The following is a 25689-nucleotide window of genomic DNA, read 5'->3' on the forward strand; positions in this document are numbered from 1 at the left end:
CCAAACCTGTATAGCTTTACTAAACGGGCTTACCAACAAGCCCACTCTAAAAACGACAACCAAAGAAGATTAGTGAAAAAACAGCTTCCATACTGTTTTATCTTACCATAAGCAGACAACTTACACCACCAGAACAAAAATCAGCCTTGAGCTTTGTGAACAGAATAAAATGCAACATGAGCACAGCCATTCTAAGAAACTAAAGCCGATTTACCTCTAATTCAATCTTGCACAAGAACAGAGTCATGCAGTGACCTGGAAGGATTTTTGTTTTTGAAATGGAGAAACACTGCTGTTTGTGATATTCTGGGAATATGCACAAAACTGGATCATCATACTTTGTTTCAAAGTCTGCAGAACATCTCCAGCATTATCCAACTACAGTATGAAGCTGCAGATTTGGCTCTATACCACATCTCAGCATACTCCTCTGAAAGCCATCACCCCCAAATAATCTGTGAAATATTTCTGAGTTGGAGACTAAACAGTGCCTCAGGGAGGGAACGATATAGGGGAAGTGACATAGGGGACTGGAAGACAAGGTGAGGGACTAAGAGGCAGAGCCCCATATAGGGCAGCAGGTAAGCAGGAGGAAGGAAGGAAAGCAGCTTATTTTCAGAGCTCCCCTTACCCTCTCAAGTCGGTAGCAGATCTAGAAGTCATGACTCTAGGGAGAAATATTCTGTATTACCTGCACGTGTGTAACACACGCACTTTTGCTCACACAACTGTATATATGGAAAAATATGGAATTTTCAATGCAGAAAATTGCAACTGGTAAGTCACTTCTAGCTCAGAGCACCAGTCAAGGTATGCAGATGAGTGAGTCACAGATCTGCATGGGTACCTCCAACTGTATTACATTTAACCCAGAGGAGAGATGATTTGAGAAAGGTCTTAAGTTTGAACACGTGATCAGCTCCAGGGAAGGCATGCAACACCCAACCCGGGGCCACATCATGGAACAACAAAAGACAATGAAACAGCCGTGAACGAAGGGAAGCATCTCTTCTGCATGGCCAGTCGCCCCTGTCGTGCTTCACATAGTCTGCTGTCACATTCCCTGTCGCTCAAAATCCACTCTTGATGGAGCCTATTTGTTGCTGTTACTAAGTGTGTTGAAGGTTAATGCAATTCCGTATATTTTCTTTCCTTCACACTCCTTATTGACCTCCAGCACACAACAAACAGAAGATTAATTTCAATGCCCTCTTCTACTTTCACTCTGAGAAACAATTAGGATTTGATTATTTCATCTCTTAGCAAGAGAGAAATAAATAAGGAGTCCTCACATTCCTCAGAAATGAGCTCAAGTGCTTCATCCAGCTGGACACTTTAGGATTTAAGAATTTCAGCTGAGGCCATATAATCAGAGAAGAAATGCTCCTTTCAATTGAAAAGGTAGTTTCTTACAGACAAAGAGTGTTTCACAATTATATAAACATTTAAAAGGATTATGGTTCTAGGAATTTTGTTTCCTGAAACCAGGTTCTACTTGTTACTGTATTTCTGCAAGGTTGTCATCATTTGAGAAGGAGATAAGTTACCTACCTACTTTTAAACTATATAAAAGCAGATATGCATATAAAACTTAATATTTGATTTGTCAATAGATTGAATATTTATGCACACTGTGCAACATTTGGGAATTTCCAGCGTACTTCAGTGGGAGTTTCTGATGGATTCTTTTCACTTGAAACTCATGAAGCAAGAATGGATTTAGTGAAAAATGAAAACATCTATTCTGAAAGAAATGCCCATTTCTCCCATTTTCTCCTGTTGGTATGCTTTGTCTGATTACATCAAATAAGTGCATACCTTTACAAGTGAGGTGGAAGCATATATAAAGACCTTGGGGTCTTCTCTGCCACTATGTTATGAACAGTCTTTTGGAAACAATTTAAAGTGTAGGTCGAGAGTGCCAAATGCATTGTACTGAATCCTTGCAGGGATATGGTAAGGGTTTGCAAATGCCCACAACACTCACAAGGTTTTCCATCTGCCATTATTTCCCTATCAGATTTATGGCTGACTCTTAGATGAAAGCAGAACCATTTCAAAATGCATGGAGTACTGATTGTACTGCTGAAGTTGGTCTAAAATAAAAAGAAGTCCTTTCCCTTCCTTCCTCCCATTTTTTTCCCCTAAACTCAATTTTGTGGTTCCTCTGGAAACAGTGCCTTCTCTGTCATGCAAATCCAGATCTAGCACTCACCAAGCAAATCACTACATATGATGCTCTCTTCCTTCATCACAAGGTACAAAGAAGGAGCTGCATGCCCAGATAGAATGGAATTGTCACAATAAGAATTATGTGGAAAGCAGACTCCTTTCAAGATATTTTTTACAGGCAAATGAAAAGAGCCCCCAGCTGTGTTATGAACAATAGAAAAATATAATTGCATTACACAATACAAATATTAAGGTAATTTCAAACTTGGGTCAGATGGGTCTGGTAATGGTCTGTTCCCTAACAGGATGCAGTAACAAAATCATATATAAGAACTTCTTCAATGTATAAATGCAAAGCATTTTCATTGAAAAATGCTACAGTGCTCTCTAGTCTTTACAGATACATGGTAATTTCTGAATGAACAGCCTTGCATTCTGCCTATGCAGATTACATAAAGCAGAAAAGTATGAGATTATTTAAAGAAAAGTCAAAGGAGGCTTGGGAATTGTAGATAGAACAAGCCAACTTTGCATATCCAAGTAGATGGGTGAACCTTACTGCGACTGACCAAGCTGACACATTACCTATCTACCTCAAGAGCCCAGAGGCCCATATCATAGCAAATGGTTAATTTGTCAAGAATAAAGCAATGAACAAACAAAACAGGGTAAAACAAAGAAACGGATCTGCAAATACTATCAGTAAGTGGAGGGAAGAAAGGGAAATATGTCAGCCAACAAGAAGAGATACAGTCGTAATTTAGATCAAGACCACAAGTCAGTCATAGGTCTGCACACTGGAACAGAGGAAAAAGGACAATGCAAATAAAATCCAAACACGCTGTATTCTGCTCAGAAGACTTCCAGCCAGTGTTGCAACAACTGTTGCACATGTATAAGGTGAAAAAGCTCCAGAAAATAAGCAGCATTTATGTTGAAATCCCTCCAAAACAGTGTGATAGCAAGATATGCCTCCGTCTCCACTTTACGAGATAAAACTGGTAGAAGATCAGCAATTCTCAACTTGCCAAGAGTTGGAGAAAGCGAGTGAGTCCTCTGAAGAAGTCACGATCTCTTTGACAAGTTTTCAGGGACTTCTGTGGAGGTACAGGGAAATACTGAGTGTTGTGTCTACAGAGCACTGTTCTTCCTCATCTTTTCTGAGGTGGGCTTATCCACTGTTTTCAGGCAAAAAGGACAAACACACCTGTTAAAAGAGAAACTCTCCCCAGTGCTCTGAGTTCCACAGAAAAAGACAACTACAATCAATCTTATTAGAGGCAGAATGAAACTAGGACCTTTCACTTGAAAAGCCTCTTCTATTTTTCCTCCAGAAAAAGTGTATTGTGCTCCTAGCCTGCTTGTGCAGAAGATACCCAACTTCTGGAACAACAAAGCTAGATGAGATGAAGAAACTAGTCTTGCTTGTGGAGAAAGACACTTGTCTTAAGCTCATCACACAGGCTGAAGGGTTCAGAAGATTAAATATTTTGGAACTGTCCTTCAATTACTTCCTCCCTAAAGAAATTCACAGAATGTCTACAGAATATTATTTTTTGCTGAAATTTTTTTATTTGTTGTTAAAGGCATTTCTTTCTATATTTCAGTTTTTGTGGTCTTCTCCTTTAGATTAATGGTAACGTCACAATAACGATACTAAGCTAGTTTACTGGAACTGCCTTTTAACCAGGATTGCTAATTGCTCGGAATGTAGCCGTGTATTTACTCACGTTTCTGAACATTCACTTGCGCTGTGCTCTTCATACAGTGTGGAAATGGAAGATTTCCCTAGCAAAGTTTCTCTTTGATTTGTTTACAGAATATTATGCGGTGGTGCTTTTTTCCCCCCTATATCCATTCTGCTAATTTCCATCAGGACATAGGTTAAACCCTCAATATTGCACGCTCTTATACATTTAACATTATGCCTTCATTAAACAGACATAAGAGACTACTAGCAAGGTTATGTGTTGGTCCAGTGCCTCAAGACTCTGCATTCCTGCCTAAAAATACTTACTGCTTTATTATTTTTGCCTTATTTGTAAACCCTGTATTTATTATCTTCTCCCACCTACAATCTTCTCTTTTTTCTTCTTTTCATCCTCTACATATTGTATATTATGATGAGCTCCCTGCCAGAGGTACAGAATGGTGTATTTATAAATAAGTTAACCGATTTCAATGAACAAGCTTTAACAGAGGTCTCACCTTTGCCATTTTTACATAACGTAATTTGTTAATTATTACTTTTGAAGTACTATCAGGTCAAAAACCTCAACTTTTGCCTGTGTTGGTTGGCACTGACAGGAAGCGATGTGCACTCTGCACCACAATCCCCTCTGAAGAACATCTCACCTTGACGTGAGACCCTACAAACATGAGCTTCCTATGAACTACAGAGGAAAGAGGTGAGTAACCAGTGCACAACACAAGTTAAAGCAAAAAAAAACCCTAACAAAACAGAAAGACTTCCACCTAGTTCTTCATAGAAAATGAAACTGGAGGAAAACTAGTGACTACATTTGACCTCTCTTTTTTTTAAACAATAGTAACAATGCTGATATAATGAACTATAGAGTTGACTGTGATTACTTCACACCCAGGCTTGCCAGTTCTGTAGAATGTAGCAAAATGCTTGTTCACTGGCGCCTGCCTCTTTAGAGAAAAGCTTTTCAAAGCAGACTCCAGTACATTTGTGGAGAAAATCCAGTATATGGCAAACTTGCCCAAAAAGAAGTTTCTAAGACCCTGACAATGTCAGGTAATAGGCCATCAAACTCAACAAAGACAAAAGTCATTCTGGATAAAGAAGTTGCTTTACCAGCAGAGCTTACTTCTACATTCCCTAAACAGAATAAATCCTAGTGGCAACACTGCTCTTTAACACTTAACAAACTATTTTTAAACGATTGCTATAGTAGTGTTGGCAACTGCAGGTCTGACATAGTTGTGCGAGTAAGTAAGTTGAGGCCAAGAAATTACCCTCATGCTGATCATTAAACTTCCTCACAAAGTGACTGGAAAGAAACTTAACAATAATTATCCAAAATCTGTACCACTGGGCTTTCAGGATGCTAATGTCCAGAACGCAGATCTTCCCAACCCCAAACACATTCTTCTAAACCAGAAGAAAGGTATGGAAGCTTTCTTTTATAGAGACAAAAAAAGGGAAGGAGACAAAACCAGGGAGCCAAAAACTGTATCAGCAGGCTTAGGTAAGAAAAATGTACTTAAATGATATTTGGATATTCAATCCAATTCCTGTGCTGTGATAAAGTATCTGAAAAACAAAATACACCCCCTACCTCACCCGCAATGTTCATGAAAGGAAACTAAAACTGAAAACTATTCTCAGAAAAGCCATACAACTGATTACAAGATTCACCTTCTCCTGCATTAGTAGTTAAGTAGGACAGCCGCTTAAGACCCCCTCCCTTTTTTGATTACCAATAGAGAAATTGTCAGGGGAGTAGTACAATAAGGGAAAAACTGATTTTTGAACCAATTCTAGAACAAATGAACTTTGGGAAATTTTATTCTGGAAGACAATTATTTGGTGTCTCCGTTACACAGGAAGTCTACTGATACATTTTACACATATTTTCTTTTCCACTGCTTAATTTAGTCAAATTAAACTTTGTGTAAAAACTCACCATTATAACAAACACTTCTAATTAAATCAGAAAGAATACTTCTACAATAGACACAACTGCAACAGTTTCTCTAAAGTCAAATAAACTTTTAAAAACTCTGGCAGCATCATTGTTGTCTTGTATTAAAATGAACAAAATTAGCTTAACTTAATTACGAGAAGTAAAGAGACACCCTTAAACTGCTTAGTCTCCCAGTCTGATTTACCCTAAAATTGGGATTACAACCAAACTGACAAATACCATCACTCTATTTTGGTTTAGTCTGAGGTTTAAAATTTCTTTTTCAAGCACAGGAGCTTAGCCTTTACATTTTTCCAACACAGTAAAAACCATATTTTATTTTCTTATTTCTTAACTTCTACATTCCACCATCTTTCTTTTTTCAAATCTGTTGGTGCAGCATTAATTTAGAAAAACACCGCCACCCAAACCCTGGCTTCTTGTAGATCCTAACGTAAACAAGGCTGTGTACATCTATTAGCGCAGAGGAGCCCACGTATGCAGAGTCTGGCCAGTGAGTAGTTCCTTAAGGAAGAAATACTACTCTTGGCCTTTCATTATCCTGTGGTGTGAAAGTGTCTACTTGAAAAAAGAAAAGCTGACCATCTCTGAGTGAAAAAATGCATGTGGCATTTAAGGAAAGTAAAACCCCAAGTGTAAGTAATTTGACAGTCTCCCATATAACCTGCCATTACATTTCCAGTGCTCTTATTTCTTTTTTAAGCATGCAACTTACAGTTATTATACAGTTGTATTATATTAAATTTATTAGGTAAACAAGTGTTTCACAGTGGGTTAGGTTTAAGGCAACAGAATATGAAAAACACTTTTCTCTAGAGCACAGTAAAAAAAAATCCCACAAAAAAACATTAAAATGCATTTGTATTATGTAATGATAAGCTTATTAATAGGCTAATATATTCTTTAACCAACTAATCTCTTCCACCGAGAACACGCACACACTCAACAATGAATTGTAAATGAACAGACTGAATTAAATTCTGTATCAAATGACATGAGCTGGAGAAGTGAAGTAAATGTTAGCGACTCTTAACGTTCCCTGCCATATAATGAAGCTGGCTTTGGTCATAGTTTACTCTTTCTCCCACGCATACACTGGAAGAGTCCTAAAGCAAGAACAGCACATAAATAACACCAGAACTGACAGAATGACCTACAACTTCCTTCTGAAATCTACTCATAAATCCTGCATGCAGATTCTAGATAACTAACATCTGCAGTTTTATTTAATTTGAAGAAGTTTTGAGATGCTGACACGGAGCAACGATTTACAATCAGGACTTCTGGAGTTAAGCTGTATCAGCACGATTACCATAAGCGATGCTTAATTTTACTCTTTGACTTGATAGTAGGGAATACAGTTTTCAACGTTCTCTTTATTGGCAGTTACCTGTGCTCTAGATAGACATCAACTTTCACGGCAACTTTCAAGGCCTGCTTTTTAACTTTGCTATTTTACACTAATATATTCTAAAAAGACCTGATATTATTTGTAATACACAAAATTCAAACAAAATGTCCTTCAACGAAGTCGAAGCCCTATGGAGAAGCTTCCCTTCTCCCTACACAATATCCTGGATTCTGGCCATTTTCACCAGTCGCACTGGCCCACTGTGCCAGTTCACGGACTCAGCCCTGTACCAGCACCTATTCCCTTCTGTCCTCACTGCTGTGATAGAAAATAAACACAACCTTTCCTCTTTAATAATAAACACAACAGAATGCTCTTTCTTTGTCTTAAAGGATATTAATGCTTTAAGAGCGTCTATACTGAGGGTGATGCTGAGTGTCTCGATTCTTTAGCAGGCTTTTGCTCAGGCTCTAAAAGTGCTTGAAGTCTGTATTGCAAATATAACTGCAAAAGCCTCTGAAAGCCTGCAGTTTACCTCTGCAGAAGGGATATGGAAAAACATATCTCCAAATTAAATACAGGATACTAACACAGAAAACTAAATGCAGACACGCTCAGCTGATGGACCTATTTGCAATCCTCTAATTTGCTTAATGGATCATATTTCCAAATGGGGCTGAGTTGCTGTGTTAGACTAACATGTCCTGCACCTACTATTACATCGTGTATGCAAAAAACAGTGAGGAAAAAAAAATTAAGAAAACCATTCATCAGGTGTTCAGGAAAAATGAAAAAATACTGTTGACTAGGGAGGAAAGAACTCTTTCCTCAACAGCATTAAGTCAGCTTTGCTATATTTTTCAAAGGCAACTAGAAATGTTTAATAAAACATCTTAAAAAGAGTTGAAGTGTACTTCCATGCATTTATCATAACTTTGCTTGGTCTTTAGACTTTATTATTACCTTATATTGAGGTTAAGGAGTATTTTATGTTTTTCTGCGATACATTTTCAACTTTTTTGCTCGTTCTAAAACTGCAGAAAACAGACCTTAATGCATACAGAAGTGTGTGGGAAAATGTAAGGTTTAATTTTATGTTTGAGTAGCCCATCTAGGGCTGCTTAAAGGCTTCTCCAGTGGTAACTAGTTAATAGGAAAAAATATTTGTCATATTAATTTTTAAAACACAGAGAGGGTGCTGTGTTTATAAACTATTTTCTCTCTTATTTTTTAATTGAGAAATATTATTGTCTTCTCTACGTATGGAAAGCATTTGTGAACTGAAGTGGCTGTAACAGGCGGGTACATGCCCATACGCCATACGCCATACTGGGCTATTTTGCAAACGGTACTTTCATACCGGTACTTCCTCCAACACTGAAAATACAAAGGCGTTTGGGGCTTTCTACAGCTGCTGCTTTTTCATATTTTTGTACTTCTAACTACCAGTACTATAACACCACAGTCACATTTTGATTACCAACATTAAGATAGAATTGGTTAAGTCTCATTATTTTTTTCATAAGTAAGGGCAAAAAGGGGAACAACAACAAAAAAAATCACAGCAAGAGATGAAAAGGTTATTTCAGAGAATTCCCAGTGCATATTTTAAGAAACCACAATTCTGCCTCTCAAGAGTGTGGTCTACTAGTTAGTAAACAGTGAAAAAATTAAGCATTACACACTGCAGAATGACTTTTGTCCTATCTGGCAACCACCTCTGTTTAGAAGAGTCATCAGTAAGGCTAAAGTAATTACTCTGTAATTTTAACTGCTCTCTTTTTTCCTATCATTAAGTAACAATTTACTGGTTGGTTAAGGTTTATAGTTTAAATCAGGTAAGTGGAGAAAACCTGTTCATGAATTAACCAAACAAAATTTGCTTCTAACTTACGTAATGCATTTTTAACGTTTGAAAGTGATACTGCATGAGATATCTTAAAAAGAAAAATGAAGAAACTTCATCATCACAGTGAGTTGTTTATATATGAACCAGAACAGAATTTTATATGGAAGAAAGTAATATTATTATAGTTTTCCCATATCACCATCAAAAATTTAGTTACACAAGGAATGAAACATAATACTTTTCCTCATTGTTCTAAGTAAAAAGGTTGTCCTATATTTAATAAGCAGTTACCAAGTTTAAAAAGAATCACTGCTTTTAAAAATAATATTCTCTTCCTTATAATCAGTATGTTTACCTTAATTTATCATATATACACCCGTATTTACTTCACTATCCATTATGATGAAAGAAATTTTATTAAAGACAAAAAGCAAAGATGAAAAAGGGTTCTGAGTTGTTTCACACCTTCTGGCTCTAGTCTGTCAATAAAAAGCATGTTTCAAATATGAATCTGAAGCCACAGTCATACTACGTTACATACGAAAATAAATGTTACTGCCATGTGTAAAGGACTTCAAAAAGGTTTAGACCATGATTCTTTCATCAGTATGCAAGACAACTTCTCTCCTCCTCCCTACTCCTTGAGTTACTTCTTCCCACTCTCCCTCTGCTCCCTTCATTCCCACAACAAAACCAAGATTTCAGCAGCTGTATTTCATGGGCCTGCTTCTCTTTCAATGAGCCACCTCACTTTCACAGGCACGCGTAAAGAAATACCAAGGTGTCTTCAATGTACGCAGCGAACAGAGAAAGCACAAACAGGCCTTTGCAAACCTGAGGCTGGACATGTCATGCTCCAAGACGGATGTCTACATAAAGCCACTGGATTGTCTTCCCTCTCCACGCTTGATCGTCTTCCCTCTCTATTTCTGTTTTCTCTATGTGGGCATAACCGTCCCAACAAGAGCCAAGTCTGGCAGTGGGGTTGTTAGCACGCAGGCGGCATGTTTCGGAGCAACAGGACATCAAAGTCTTTCCAAACACAGAGATGGTGGAGTGTCACACACTGCAGGACTCCCAGGTGGTTTGACAAAGACAGCAGATTTAAAGGAAATAATTTTGGATTTTGTCACAACATGCAGATACCACATTGCTCGCTCCTCCAGGGGCAAAACGAAAGACTTAAAATTCCTTAAGATTTCTTCCCTAAGTGGTGCAGATACTCTGATATTGATCTTTGTTACTTGTCAGTTTAAACATAGATTGCAGCATTAATAATTTCACAGATAATACATCTGCATAAACTAGAAAACAGTCTCATATTCAACAGTAACTGCATTCATATTTCCTGTTGCAGTTTTGTCATGCTATATGCAAGCACACCAGGTCAGATTCTTTTGGTCTCTCGTTGGTTATCTTCCTGGAGAACATAAATGATGAAGGAACTGTTCTTGGTTCCTTCAGCGACAGAGAACAGGGGTGCTATGGGGCTCCTGCCATCCAACTTTGGAGGCTTTCTGTTTTTTCAGTGACTTTCAGTGATCTTTTCTATCTGAATTACTCCTACACAGCAGTTACTACAAAGAAACCTGGGACAGGGCCAAGAGCATCCAAATCCAACTGAAAGCGCCCCAATTTCATGCATCTCCCTTTGTCAAAGACATATGATACGGGATTATGTAAAAAATGTTTGATGGGCTGCAATAATCAGCCACTAATTGATACAGCCAATTATCAGTGACAGTTTTATGCAAAATACCAAGTAGCTTGTAGAAATTTTTCAGCACAATTTAAACTCAGATCTCAAGGGTGCCCAAGAGATTATTTTTCTTCATCTTCCAGTGTTCTTAGACAGAGCTGAACAGTGTATGGTGATGAAGGGCACAGCAATAAATACACAAAGCAGGGCATAATCCCTAGATTTAATCCTGTATATGGTGGAAATTATAAAACACAAAAATGCTGACATGATAGGAAGCACCTCCTTCCTACTCTCTAATAAGGATGGAAAATAAAAGCAATTCTGCTATTCTGCTACCAAAGTTGGGAAAGCTGAAGCCTCTCACATCAGAATAAAAAACCTGCTTGATAGCATTGAGACATCAGGAGTTATTACTGTATATGGCACTTTCAAAGGAGACAGAATTAGGAATGAAGAAGACCTTGGCATCGAAAAAGTTAATATTGAAAACAACAGCATCGCTGCTGGTGGCTTGGGTTCACTGACAACCGGTGTTGGGAGGGCACCGCAGAAAGGGCTTAGGCTGCCACTGAGTCGAGTAGCCTGTGTGTGACCTGTCTCTGTGAGAGCTTTAGCAGAATCCGATTTGGAGTATGATACAGCCAATCTTCTAGGAAAATCCCTAGAAGAAGCAGTATTAAGTAACAAATCATGAAGCCACACTAAGTGAAAATATATGAATTGCACTCATGCTCATACACATTTACAGTCATGCGCGTGGCCTGTGTACACTGGATTGAAGTGCCACACTAGACAAAAGAAGCAGATAATGCCAAGGTAGGTTTTCTGACCTCAGACTGTAAGAGGGAATTATGACTATGTCCATGCTAGTAATTAAACCATACCTCTAGAAGAGCACAAGGAAAGTCAGAAATATGCTTGGTTTCAAGAAGTGCTGCTGTTAAGAAAAAGAATCATTTGTTTTCTCACATCAGGAGTTGAATCTGTGGACAACACCACAAAGACCTTTTTTTTTTTAAGAATTATTCCACCTAATACCAGGACAGATGCCTCAGAAGTTGGCTGAAACGCTTCTCCAAGACAGAATAAAAGAACTCGAGGTGTGTCTTTTCCATGTGTATTAGCTCAAATATAAAATAAATTTTCTTTGGCCAAGCTCACATCCCTTGTGTTTGCTTTCCTGAGAACTTGCATAATCAAGTTTTATTAGCCCAAATATTTGCATAGAGACCAGTTTAGGCCTTCACACTTAAGTATATCAGAAGTGGCGTATTTTATCAGGGAAAGTAGATTGATAGACAAACTGGGATAAAATATTGGCTGAGGGCAGGGTTCCCTTAAACCCTTGGTTTACTTCCTACAGCAAGGAACTCAGTGAGCTGAAGTACAACTCTTCCAGCGAGGGCTGCCCATGCATGCACACGCTGTTATTTGATGGGAATGCAATGGGACAAAATTCAACTCTGGAATCTTCCAATAAACCTGAAAGTAGTTATTTTTTTCCTAACAATGATGCCTTGAGCAAACTGTGTGTGACCTAAAAAGAGAATTGGATGTTCTGGTTTTGTCTTTTTTCTTCCCTTTCAAAACTGCCTAGTTCTGCTTGTCTACTCCTCTGCTGTAAAACTACCACCTTTTCCCTGACAGTGTCTAAGCACTGTAAGTATCCCCTGTCAACTAATTTTACACAGTCAACTGAATAACTGACACGTGACTAACCAAAACTAAGACAACTCAGCTCTTACTTCATGAAAACAATGGACGGATGTCACCAGACTGGGAGTGCCTGATACCCCCCAATGACGACTGATGTTCTGCAAAGGTCTTCTACTTCACTACTGTCCGTGGGCACACGTGTTAGATGTCCAAGTAAAAAGTAACTTCACTGGCTTTTCTGGGATTTCTAGAGCAGCCACCAATTAGCACATGGTACGGTTTGAAGTGAAGAAGGGGGGCGTATAAAACAGAAACCATTTCACCAGCGTTAGGGTGAAGTCAACCCACTTACATACATAACACCAAACAGGTGGTTACAAACTACAACTCTACCTCGTGGTATGCTATTAGCTAAAAGGAAATTTTATACCTCTTCATCACCAAATAAATTCATTTACTTAAATTTATGAAGTTTATAAAGACACGTATCAACTCATCAACTCTTTTTCTGGGTCTTTTTTTAAATGAAGGCCATCACACCTGGACCTTTATTTGTTTTGATCTGTTCTACATTCACAGAAGTTTGCTTTGCAGTTCCCTTCAATGGGTACAATAAAATTTGGGTATTTGATAACTAGTATGAAGAAACTGAAATATTAAAAAATGGAGTTGCATTCATCTCATAGGAACTATTTAGCTTTCCAAAAACTGTCCAAGAATTACAAGAAATTTTTAATGAACATATTTTGGTCTATTATTTATATACTAGACAGTTCAATGCCAAGGCAGCACTAATTCACAATCTGAAAGTCCCTTATAGACCTAGAATTCGCTGAATATAAAGTATGTGAATATGGACATAATCACAGTAGTTCAAAATAAGCTAAAGTTAACCAAAGTAAGGTGTAAGATTTATCATCATAAACAAAATTAACCTGCTGAAATCTAGATAAGTCAAATGGGGACATAACTAAACCAAATTAACTTTTCAAATTAAATATAATTTCTTGAAATTAAACTTGAAATCTAACTTGAAAGAAATACTAAATCAGGAGACAGGGAAAACAATAACCTGTCAGTTTTATGACATTAATCTCAAAAAAATAGATGAAGGTCATCAAGGAAACAATATAGTTGATGGCCATACAATACTTCCCTCTCCAAGAGTTACATAAATATCTTTGTAGTTAGTGATAAAGAACAATTCAGATCTTTGCTTATGATACATTTACCACTGTCAGGCCACAAGGTCTCACCTCCGGCTTGGTCACAGATTCGTATTTGTTACAAATACCACATGATGTACCAACATGACACTTAAAAGAAGTGCAGATACATGCAGAGTCACGTAAGAATATTAAAATGGTCTGACAAGCAGGCCCTCATCCTCATTTCTGTGAAGGAACGGTACCCTGGTAATTTAAAAGGGCATTAAAGATCAAGGAAAAGCAACTTCCAGGCCTAATGTAAATAAAACATTTGCCTTTGTGTCTTTCTACCACCTCTGTTTCCAGAAAAATATTTCTCCCACAGTAATAAAGAAAATTAGGTTAAGTTTTAAAAATACAGAAGCTCTGTACTGTAGCCAAATTAAACTATTCCAAAATACAATGTATTTGTAACTCACTTAACAGTCAGCAACTTGGGCTGCTGACTTTATAATTTGCTAATAATGCTCTTCAGCATTTAACTCAGCCACTCAACTTGTAATCCAATGGTATTTTTAACACATGTTGGGATTCTTTTTGTTTTGCTTTGTTTTTTTGTTTTTTATTTTTTTTTAAGCAGAGAAATTAGTGGTGACCTAGTGATAATGTTCTTTCACTATCAAGTAAAAGATTAGGATTTAGCTGATGGCGTGGGATGCTTTCTCTGAAAGCCAGTGTAACGAAAACACTGCAGATGTTTCAAAATCCCACAGTAAGCATGTGTATCAGCATTACACTCCTTCCCTTTTTTCCTTTACCAATTAAAGCTGACCAGGGACAGGTGCTAAGAGAAATGCCACCCGCTTCTGCTGAGCCAGAAAGACAGCACCCTCATAGTCAGTGTTTTCTAAGTGCACATATGAAAACATACGTGCATATGAGAATTGTTATTTCTAACCTAGTCTCACACGCTCTGTCAGTTACAAGGCGGACACAGAATCATAGAATGGTTTGGGTTGGAAGGGACCTTAAAGATCACCTAGTTCCAACCACCCTACCACAGGCAGGGACACCTTCCACTAGATCAGGTTGCTCAAGGCCCCATCCAACCTGGCCTTGAACATGACTCCACCACCCTGAAAAAGATCCATCCAGTGCTAGCACAGAAATATTCTTCTGCATCAAGCAACTACTGTTGTTGTGTAGCATACAAATACATGCATGCAGCAAAGACAAAGCAGCTTTTACATCTCCTTTTCATTGACTCTACTGGTACCATTTTAACTTTCAAGGAATGATGGAGGGGCAAATAAAAGTTGGGTGTACTTTTAGTATCTTGTTTCTGTTAAGACTACACTTCACCATTTTAAATCATCAGTACCTGTGAGAAAAAGGCTGTTTGATCAGATCAATGACAGGGCTATGCACGAGTTTCAAGCCTCTGCTCTAAGACTTGAAGGCTTGTAAATGTGGATAAGTCACTTAGCTGTTACATTTTCAGGTAGATGATGAAATGGGAAAGCACAAATACACTCAGGGGATATTTAAGCATCAAATACTATTTCATAAAGTGTCTTGAAGGTGAAGAATTATGCGTTATATTTACCACTATCATAAAAAATCTCAGAATAAAGAAAAAGCAAGCCACTTAGAAGATATGGAGGGAAGATACATAGAAAAAACCCCAATAATCTTCCTTCAAGCTTTCAGGAAAAAAGGTAGTAGGATATAGTTTTATGTTTCAGGACACTGGACTTCATTCTAGATCCATTTTTTTCCCCATTTGTGTTTTGGTTTTGGACATAACATAAGACTTAACATTCTTCTTCTTTTTTTAAAGAAAAGCACAGTACCATTAATACTATAATTCAGTGTCTTCCTTTTTTGCCTGGTCCTTTCAGCACCGTTTTCCAAAGCAGGACTGGGAGACACATCGACCTTTACTGCTCAGTCAAGTTTTACATTAATTTATTTTAAATACATGTCATTATTCTGTTTTCTTGGTCTGATGTCTTATTTGAGTGTATTAACAGATATAATGAATAGTCAGTCTGGACTTTTCAGCAAGCATAGCTCAGATCTGTACCATGGCAGTGGTGGTGGGTGAGGGCAGAGTGAAAACCCACTGATCACAATTTAGGACAACTTTATAGTTTTTTTTGTGTACAACCACTGCTCTCATTTCTAGCCACTCTGGACTGTGAGCAAATGCCCAAGTTTTGGTAAATTCAGTCCACTGGGGTCAAATGAGTTCCTTACTACACATATGTAATTTTCTCTCGCTTCCATGTGCTGATGAATCATTACTGGATCCTTCTCTTTCCCAAAAATAGTCTGGAAAGAGGGAAAAGAAACTATGACCCGCAGCACTGAAATTCCCTATTGCGGCAGAAGAGTGACAAGTCCTTTAGCAACATGGCCCGTTTCCTCTGCTTCAGCCTCGGCACCAAGAGCAGAGAGGACAGAAAAACAAAACACTGAGTGCTACAACAGACTTGTGGCATTGTTGCTGACCATACTGCCAATTAGGCAAATCATAACACACTAGAGTGTGTTCTCTGGAAACCCTAAATCACATAGCAACTGTAAGAGTATACATTTTCGCAATAGCAGTTCACATGAAATGTATATTTTTGGTCAAAGTCTAATTCAGAGCTGGGTTATTACTGAGGACAGCTGAGTTTTGCAGCCCTGGCATGTTAATGGACTATTTCCTGATTAATCTGTTTTCATCAATGTACTATATATTTATGATTTGCACCTTCACAATCTACTACGCATCTCTTTTCAGAACATTTCCAATCAGATGAATCTGTTTAAGGATTATGACTGCTACGCACACGCATACCGCTTCACTTGATGTATACGAAGGAGAGAATACCAAATATACTACTATCTTTAATGAAATACTGCTTATCATTTCCCCCTCCCCAGAAAATATATTAGTAATGCAGGTATGCATCTGGTCAGATAAAAATCTCAGAAGCTTTAATGGAATGTGAAAACACAGAGCAATTTCAGCACTGTCTGGGTCTCAGAATTTAAACCAAAGCATTTTCCTTAGATTGGTTCTACATTTTTTAAACTTAAAGAGTTTCAATTGACATGATTTTATGTAAATCTATTTCAAATGGAATAAAGAAAGTTAAATTATTTAATTTTATTTTTTCATACTCATCTTTACTAGCTGTTAAATATCTGAGGCAGGATATTTAGTTGTATAATAATGGCAAACTATGGTAAAACAATCAATTACTTTTGTAATACATGCTCAGCCTATACAGAGAATTAAAATGTTAATCACTGCATTTCAAAACTCCCAGATCTTACATAAATATGTTTTCTAGCTTGTTATAAATGATTACATTCTTGGCTATTAATTCCATAAAAAGAAATACTTACTACTGTGCACAGTCAATCAGTTGATACTCATTCGACCTCTCAAAGCACGCCTTTACGCCTTCATCATCCCAGAGCTTTTTTGCATGTTCAAAGAATTCCTGAAAATTGGAAATGCAACAAATAAGAGAACATTTCTCAATCTTCTCAAACCCCAGTCTATATGAGTTGCTCCTTCCCCCCAACCTTCAGGCTTTATACTTTTGCAGAATGATAGATTACAACTTTAAAGAAAAGTAAAAAACATTTATTAGCAAAATTCCAGTAAAATATACTGAACATATGGCTGCTGACAGTTTCCAGTACATGATACACAATGAAGACTGTCTTCGAAATTCATGCCAGTCCATACATAAAATTTACTGTAAGTACAGATGTTACCTAGAAGCATGCTCACTTAACTTTTAACTAAATTTATACTTCTGTCACGGAAAAGGCAGAGAAGTGATGCAAAAAGCTACTCAGCTTATAAACAGTAGCTTCCCAGAGAAAGAACCAGTCTGTAACTTTAAAAAGATTGTGTAATTTTTCCTGAAAAACACAACTTTCCACTGCTTGGTATTTTCTCATGCAATATAGTAATTTGATTGCAAGACTTTCAGAGTCTTTGCTCAACACCGCTTCCTCCAAGCAGCCGCCTGGCACAACGAGCTCTCCCTAGTTGCTATCCCAGGCAACCCCATCCAGAAATATCTGCTGGCGAGCTTATTTCAGAATTATTTGAAAGAGGAATTAAAGCTGTGCTTGGTGACGGTGAAGCCATAGCTCCGTTGTATAGAAGGCACACACGCAGAGCGGTAGCTCCGACCCTGCCTGCCGGCTCCTCCAGCCCCTGCTGTAGAGCCTCACGCTCCAGATCTTTTTAAAGCTGGGAGTCCAGTTTATGTTACATCATTACTGGTAAGTCAAACCATAACTGAGTTTTTCCAGCTAAAGCTTTCTAAAATCAAACAAAGAATGATTAGACAAATTAGTATTTTCTTTATTATATGATTGAGTCTTTCCTCCCTCAAATCAAATTGTTAAAGTAGTACGTCAACTTAAACACAGATGTTGTTTGTAATCTCTTAACACCTCAGCACAGCTACTAAATCATCAGAGTCCTTTGGTCAGTCATAAATTTGCGAAACCTAACAAATGGCTTTTCCACAGTTCAATTTGGCTCTGTGTAAACTGGGTGTAATACCACTACTCACTTCATAATCCTGTCGCAATGTCGTGTAAGTATCTGAATTCTGAAACTTTCTGAAATTGTTTGCCAGTCCCTCCCCACACCTTTTCATGATTAAAAACTTCTCTCAAAAGAAAAGGTGTGTAGCAAAAGGTCCTGGCAGCACAGTGAGTTCACTTTTACTCTGTATGGGCTTCCCAACCTTGCACGCCACCCCTCTGAGGTGCCCCAAAAGGTGACACTCCACCCCTCAGAAGAGGGAAACAAAAGACAAGAGGGAAAACAAAAGACAAGATTTTCAGAACAAACTAGTAGTGAAAATTATTTAGTTAAGCTTTGAACATGGCTACAGAGGTCCCGAACAACCCCCAAAATGCTTTTTTCTTTCAACTATATTGTGCACAATGTAAAAAGAAAGAAAAAAACCCATTCTTTAAAAAGTTTTCAAAACTTTAGAGAAAAGGAGATGTTAAAGCAGATACGAACAACCTTTGCAGAAAGTCTTGGAAGAAGAGAGGAAGCAACACTAGAGATTGGCAGATGCTTATATTGCCCTTGGAATTTATTTCTTCACCGTTGTGAGGACATGTTTATTTTGTCTTTGTTATTTTAATGACTTATGTAATGATTGTTTAAAACACCGCAGATCCACCTTTTGAAGTTATGCTATGGCTATTATAAACTGTTCCTACAGCAGAAGGAAAGCAAAAATAAGCTGAAGAAAGGACAAGACATCAAACTAAATAAGTAGAAGGAGAAAGCAGACACACAACAGAGCATGACTACAAAAAAAAGAAAGAACTGGAAAAGTCAAAATGATAAATACCAGAAAACATGGAACATTCCTCAAACTTGAAGCTTATGCTTGATCGATATTTAGGGCATCAGGTTGAATGCATCTCACTTGCTGGTATCTTTGTCCAAAGAAAGGCATTGCCTTCTCAATGGAAAGAGCGAGCTCTGAATAAGCATCAGGGTCCCAAGGCAAAAGGACCCAGCTCTCCCACCCGCTTTAATAGGTGTGTGTACAGCTATGTACAACCTCAGCCCTCCCTCCTGCAGGCGCTCACTGCTACAGGTGCAGGGGCTGAGCACGGCATGCCCACCCTCCCCTCCTCATCATCAGCGGGTGGGAATTCCTACTCGCCCAGAAAGCCATCTCTGAGGGGAACCTACATCTGAAAAATGGCCCCATTCAGCCCCATGCAGCCTACAGGAAAGGGATGGGAAGAGGAGAAGGATGCCAGCATGAAAGCTTCCTTTCCCGTGGGATGGGAAGGATTGAGGGACGGCTACAGATGTAAATAAATAGGTAAATAAATAAATAAATAAAATTACATAGCTACAGCACTTTGTAACTTCACTTCTGTTTTTACATCCTCTGTAGGAGCTTTATTTACTCTTAAAAATCTCTTCTGGAAAAGAGGCAATCTTTTCAGCTCAGCTTCTGAGACCCTACAAATACGTTGTAAATACAGGGTTTCCATATTATATGCTTCAAATATTTCCATCTGACCATTATATCTCAAAGCAGTCTATTTAAAATGACTTCCAGACTTCTAGTCCAAAGCAAATCCTATAAAGCAGAGCAAATACACTTACCTCATTAAAATGTACCGATCTACTGCAGAGGAGTACACTTGCCTACAAATTGCTTCCCACACAGCTACCCAATCCTTCTTTCCCAGGTGACTAAAGCCTTCCAGAAAAATCCTGCTTCATTTCAAGACACCAAGTACCATGATCCAACTTTTCACACTTAAATTTTAACCCCTTTCTTGTCTGCTCTAAGTTCTTCAGCATTTTTTCTCCTCAGCTGCTGAAGGCTCCCATTGCATGCAGTCAAGCACACGGGGAGGATCCTGCCAAACATGTCTGGATCCCAACCTACTCTCCATCACAGGACAACATGCAGATAGCAGTCACCATGTTAGCCTCAACCTCTGTAACGAAGCCCCCTTTGCCCGACCACCCTTCCAGCAACCGTTCCCCGACTCCCAATCCCCATGACTCATTGCTATAGACCCCAATGCTTGGCAGCTCTTCCTCCCACCATGGCCACCTTATTGGCAAGCAGTCACCTGCGAGCTAACAAAGGTGCAGGCTTTGGGCTAAGCCTGCCCTGATGCATCTGCTCTTGGGGCTGCAGTATCCTTGGGGTGGCAGCCACATTTGGCAATGCCTGTTGCTGGGAAGAGCCAGGGTAATTTAAAGGACAAAGAATTCTGATTTGCTCCAGCTGATAAATGAAGATGAGCTAAAACTTCTCAGTCAATGTTTCTGGGGGGTGGGGAATTACATACAAAACATTACCTTAGGTCAGTACAACACAAGTAAGGTTTTAAGAGTAAGTTGTGACCTTAGCAGCTTACATTCTGAGATTACATTCTTAGAAAACTAAGATTTTCTTAAGGGTCTGACTTCTAGAAAGTGGCTATTCAGAAGTTCTTAAAAGTCATGAGCCAGGTTGTTTAAGAAACCTCAACTGAGACAGTAGAAAACAGGGACATGGAAAATCATTAGGGGCATCTGATGCACTTTGTTTGCAAGCACATGTAGCTGACCTCTATCAGATCAAAGTCACTGAAATCTACTAAAAATGTTTAGTTTACTGAATAGAACCAGGAATAACGAAATGCCTGAAAGCAGAAAAACACCTACACCATGACACGTCTATGAACACCAAACATAACCAAGCTGTTTCATCCAAACTCTTCCTTAGGGACAGAGGCATACAAATATTTGCACCTATTAATATACATATAAAATAAAAACATTAATATATTTTTTGATGTAGTATTTTAATTAGAGCATTAAAGAAGTAAATGATGATGACTCAGGTCTCATGAGTTACAGGTCTCATGAATTACAGGTACTTTTTACTTTACACACGTTTATTTACACGAGTTACCTAAAAATTTATAACGATCATTAGACTATACAATACCAAAATTTTGATGTGATGTGATCAAAATGAAGATGTGACACACAACATCTCAAATGGGGATGGGGAACAGCTGAATCAGAAGGGGAAAAGGGTTATGGCCCAGAAGTTGGCAGGGCTGATCAAGAGGTCTTTAAACTAGGTTCGATGGGGGATGGGGAAAAGACCAGGGCAGCCACAAATGAACCTAGGGGTGACAGGCCTGCAACGGAGGCAAGACCGTTAGCCCAGCTGAAGTGCGTTTACACCAATGCACGCAGTATGGGCAACAAACAGGAAGAGCTAAAAGCCACTGTACAGCAGGAAGGTTATGATGTCGTTGCCATCACAGAAACGTGGTGGGATGACTCTCATGACTGGAGTGTAACTATGGATGGCTATAAGCTCTTTAAGAGGGACAGGCGAAGCAGGAGAGGCGGTGGAGTAGCGCTGTATGCTAGGGAGTGCTTGGACTGTGTTGAAATTGAGGAAGTTGGTGAGGATGACAAGGTTGAATGTTTATGGGTGAAGATCAGGGGGAAGGTCGGCAGGGCGTACATTACGGTGGGAGTCTGTTATAGACCACCCAACCAGGATGAGCAGGCGGACGAGGCGTTTTACAAGCGGCTGTCAGAAGCCGCCCGGTCGCCGGCCCTTGTACTCGTGGGCGACTTCAACTTGCCGGATGTCTGCTGGAAATACAACGGAAGCAATCTAGGAGATTCCTCGAATGTGTGGAGGACAACTTCCTCATGCAAGTGGTAAATGAGCCCACTAGAGGAGGGGCCCTGCTTGACCTGTTGTTTGTGAACAGAGAAGGACTAGTGGGAGATGTGAGGGTCGGTGGCCATCTTGGGAGTAGCGACCATGAAATGTTAGAGTTTTCGATAGTGGGGGAAGTAAGGAGGGGCAAGAGTAGAACTTCTGCCTTAGATTTCCGGCGGGCTGACTTTAGCCTGTTTAAGAGGCTGGTGGACCGAGTCCCTTGGCTATCGGTCCTGAAGGGCAAAGGAGTCCAGGAAGGCTGGACATGCTTCAAAAGGGAATTGCTAAATATTCAGGAGCAGGCTGTCCCAGTCTGTAGGAAGACAAGCTGTTGGGGAAAAAGACCGGCCTGGTTAAACAGGGAACTTAAGACTAGAACTTAAGGAAAAAAAGAGAGCCTACTTGCTCTGGAAGAAGGGTCGGGTAACTTGGGAGGTCTATAGGGATGTGGCCAGGTCGTGTAGGGAGAAGATTAGAAGGGCCAAAGCTCAATTAGAGCTCGATTTGGCTGCTACAGTCAAAGACAACAAAAAAAGCTTTTACAAATACATCAACAGCAAAGGGAGGGTCAAGGAGAGCCTCCACCACTTGCTGAATGAGGAGGGTAGTGTAGTGTCAGGGGATGAGGAAAAGGCAGAGGTGCTCAATGCCTTCTTTGCCTCGGTCTTTAATGTCAAGACTGGTTGTCCTCAGGAGACTCGGCCCCCAGACCCTGAAGTTAGGGATGGGGGGCTGTGTGAACCTCCCACGATCCAGGAGGAGACGGTTAGTGACCTGCTGTGCCAGCTGGACACCCACAAGGCTATGGGCCCGGATGGGATTCACCCCAGAGTAATGAAAGAACTGGCAAATGAACTTGCCAAACCACTCTCGATTATCTACCGGCAGTCCTGGTTAACTGCAGAAGTTCCAGCTGACTGGAAATTAGCAAACGTAACGCCCATCTACAAGAAGGGTCGGAAGGACGATCTAGGGAACTAGGCCTGTAAGCCTGACCTCGGTGCCAGGCAAGGTGATGGAACAGATCATCCTGAGTGCCATTACACAGCACATGCAGGACAATCAGGCCATTGGGGCCAGCCAACATGGATTCATGAAAGGCAGGTCCTGCTCGACCAACCTGGTCTCCTTCTATGACAAAGTGACCTCCTTAGTAGATGAGGGCAGGGCTGTGGATGTAGTCTATCTAGACTTCAGTAAGGCATTCGACACTGTCTCCCACAGCATCCTCCTAGACAAACTGGCTGCCCGGGGCTTGGATGGGTGGACTCTTCGATGGGTTAAAAACTGGCTGGATGGCCGAGCCCAGAGAGTGGTGGTGAATGGGGCAAAGTCCAACTGGCGGCCGGTCACTAGTGGTGTTCCCCAGGGCTCAGTTCTGGGGCTGGTGCTGTTCAATATCTTTATAGATGATCTAGACATAGGGATTGAGTGCACCCTCAGCAAATTTGCAGATGACACCAAGCTGGGTGGGAGTGTGGATCTGCTGGAGGGTAGGAAGGCCCTACAGAGGGATTTGGACAGGTTAGATAGATGGGCCGAGATCAACGGCACGAGGTTCAACAAGAACAAGTGCTGGGTCTTACACTTCGGCCACAACAACCCCATGCAGCTCTACAGGCTGGGGGAAGAGTGGTTAGAAAGAGGCCCGGTGGAAAGAGACCTGGGGGTGCTGATCGACAGCCAGCTAAACATGAGCCAGCAGTGTGCCCAGGTGGCCAAGAAGGCCAATGGCATCCTGGCCTCTATTAGGAATAGTGTAGCCAGCCGGTCTAGGGAAGTGATCGTCCCTCTCTACTCGGCACTGGTGAGGCCGCATCTTGAGTACTGTGTTCAGTTCTGGGCCCCGCACTTCAAGAAAGATGTTGAGGTGTTGGAGCGAGTCCAGAGGAGGGCGACCAAGCTGGTGAAGGGTCTGGAGGGTCTGACCTACGAGGAACGGCTGAGGGAGCTGGGGTTGTTTAGCCTGGAGAAGAGGAGGCTCAGAGGTGACCTTATTGCAGTCTACAACTACCTGAAGGGAGGTTGTAGTGAAGTGGGAGTTGGCCTCTTCTCCCAGGCAACTAGTGATAGGACAAGAGGACACAGCCTCAAGCTTCGCCAGGGGAGGTTCAGGTTGGACATCAGGAAGAATTTCTTTTCAGAAAGGGTTATTAGACATTGGAATGGGCTGCCCAGGGAGGTGGTGGAGTCACCATCTCTGGATGTGTTTAAGAAAAGACTGGACGTGGCACTTAGTGCCATGGTCTAGTTGACAGGGTGGTGTAAGGGCAATGGTTGGACTCGATGATCCCTGAGGTCTCTTCCAACCTGATTGATTCTGTGACTCAGTGATTCTGCGAAATATTTAGTAATATAAAATAATCTGGAAATTTTCCAGTCTTCCTGAGACAATCCAAAAAACTCAGCCTCGCATTCCTGAGGTTCCTTTTCACTAGCAGATAATTTTTGCTATACATAAATACTCATACATCATCTAAAAATCATGAAGTGACATAAACAGGTTATGATTCCTTTTTTTTTTCAGAACAAAGTAAGTTAAGATGTACATAAATGTAGAAACACCCTGAGCTGATATCACCTATGTAAACAGTACTGTATTTTTGCTACATTTTAAAAAGGTCTTGTAGAAATATTTTTACTCACCTAGTCCGAGGTAACATTTTTAGCTTGGAAAAACAGAGGGAATATATTCCTATACAAAACATTCCAAGAAACCAATACAGATAACAAATGCAGATGCACTACAGCTAAGTCTCAAAGCACTGTTTTTCAACTGTGTCCTACCAGAAGTTACGGCATGTAACATGACATCTTGAAATTTAATTTTCCTTATTTTGGAAATAAACCTATTTATTGGTAGGTTACCTTAGAAACCTCCTCCCCCTTATAAGTCCTATAAAAAAATGTCAAGTAGCTAAAAAATAGACTTGTTTCATTTTTTAGCTGCCTAAATTGGGAATAAATATTAGGGATGATTAAACAATGACATATCTTCACAAACAAATCTTTATGTATTTTGGAAACAACTTTTCATCTAATTGCTTTACAAACCACAAAAGTTCATGCGAGGTCAGGAACACAATTTTTATTCTATTAAGATTCCCTTCTGTCTTCCTTCCAGATGGAGCATACATTTAATAGGTATCCTGATGTCACCTTTCAGACTCCCAGAAACTGGGATGTAGAAGACTCCACTGTATTTTCTATTCTGCATATTTCTTTAGTTAATACATTGTAAACCTGGAAACAGCTACTTAGATCAATGTGAAATAAGATCAGTCTCCCTCAAGTCAAAATTCATGCTATTACTCTCCAAAGCTTCAGGACTGTAAGACCATTTCTCATCTAAAACACAGATTAAACCTGTCTGATTAGCCTGACAACCATTTAAAAAAGCAGCAATCGTTACACATTGTCATAGTTCTGCCACTGTGGGTGTGAAATGAAGTCGTCACTTCTAGTCTGAATTTCAGTTACTACTTCTTTCACATACTTAGCCGAACAAAAAGTAAATCACACAATGCATAAAAAATTCCCACCCTAACACCTCCCAAACTCCCAACAGGGACTGTAGCGCAAGGTGATCCACAGAATTCATATGGGAAGGGATGTACTTGTACTTCCCAATGCACAGGGCCGGAGGTATATAGGCAGTCCCAGCCTCCCATCCACTCAACTATGGAAAAGTTTTGTGGAATAAAAGAGTGACAACTGATGAGTAACACCGTAATACCATAAGGATGACACCCAGCGGAGTCAAACTAAGGTTTCATAGGCAAACTACCTTCAGGGTTTTCTAAATGTGACATGTTTGACTCCACAATCCAGACAATATCCTTTCAAGCATCCTTTTTTGCGTACCACATCTGAGGTCAA

General features: G+C 39.8%; 1 protein-coding gene across 2 annotated transcripts in view; it reads right to left on the minus strand.

Moving 5' to 3' along the window:
- GNAL (G protein subunit alpha L) overlaps window positions 1-25689 on the minus strand; it is a 198719-nt gene that overhangs the window by 46343 nt on the left and 126687 nt on the right. For both annotated transcript variants that reach the window (XM_068395775.1, XM_068395776.1), the window contains exon 5: window positions 16955-17052. In XM_068395775.1, the coding sequence (XP_068251876.1) occupies window positions 16955-17052 (98 nt within the window). The remainder of the gene's footprint in view (window positions 1-16954; window positions 17053-25689) is intronic.

The sequence above is a fragment of the Nyctibius grandis genome, chromosome 3, assembly GCF_013368605.1.
Source record: "Nyctibius grandis isolate bNycGra1 chromosome 3, bNycGra1.pri, whole genome shotgun sequence".
NCBI classification, from domain to species: domain Eukaryota; kingdom Metazoa; phylum Chordata; class Aves; order Nyctibiiformes; family Nyctibiidae; genus Nyctibius; species Nyctibius grandis.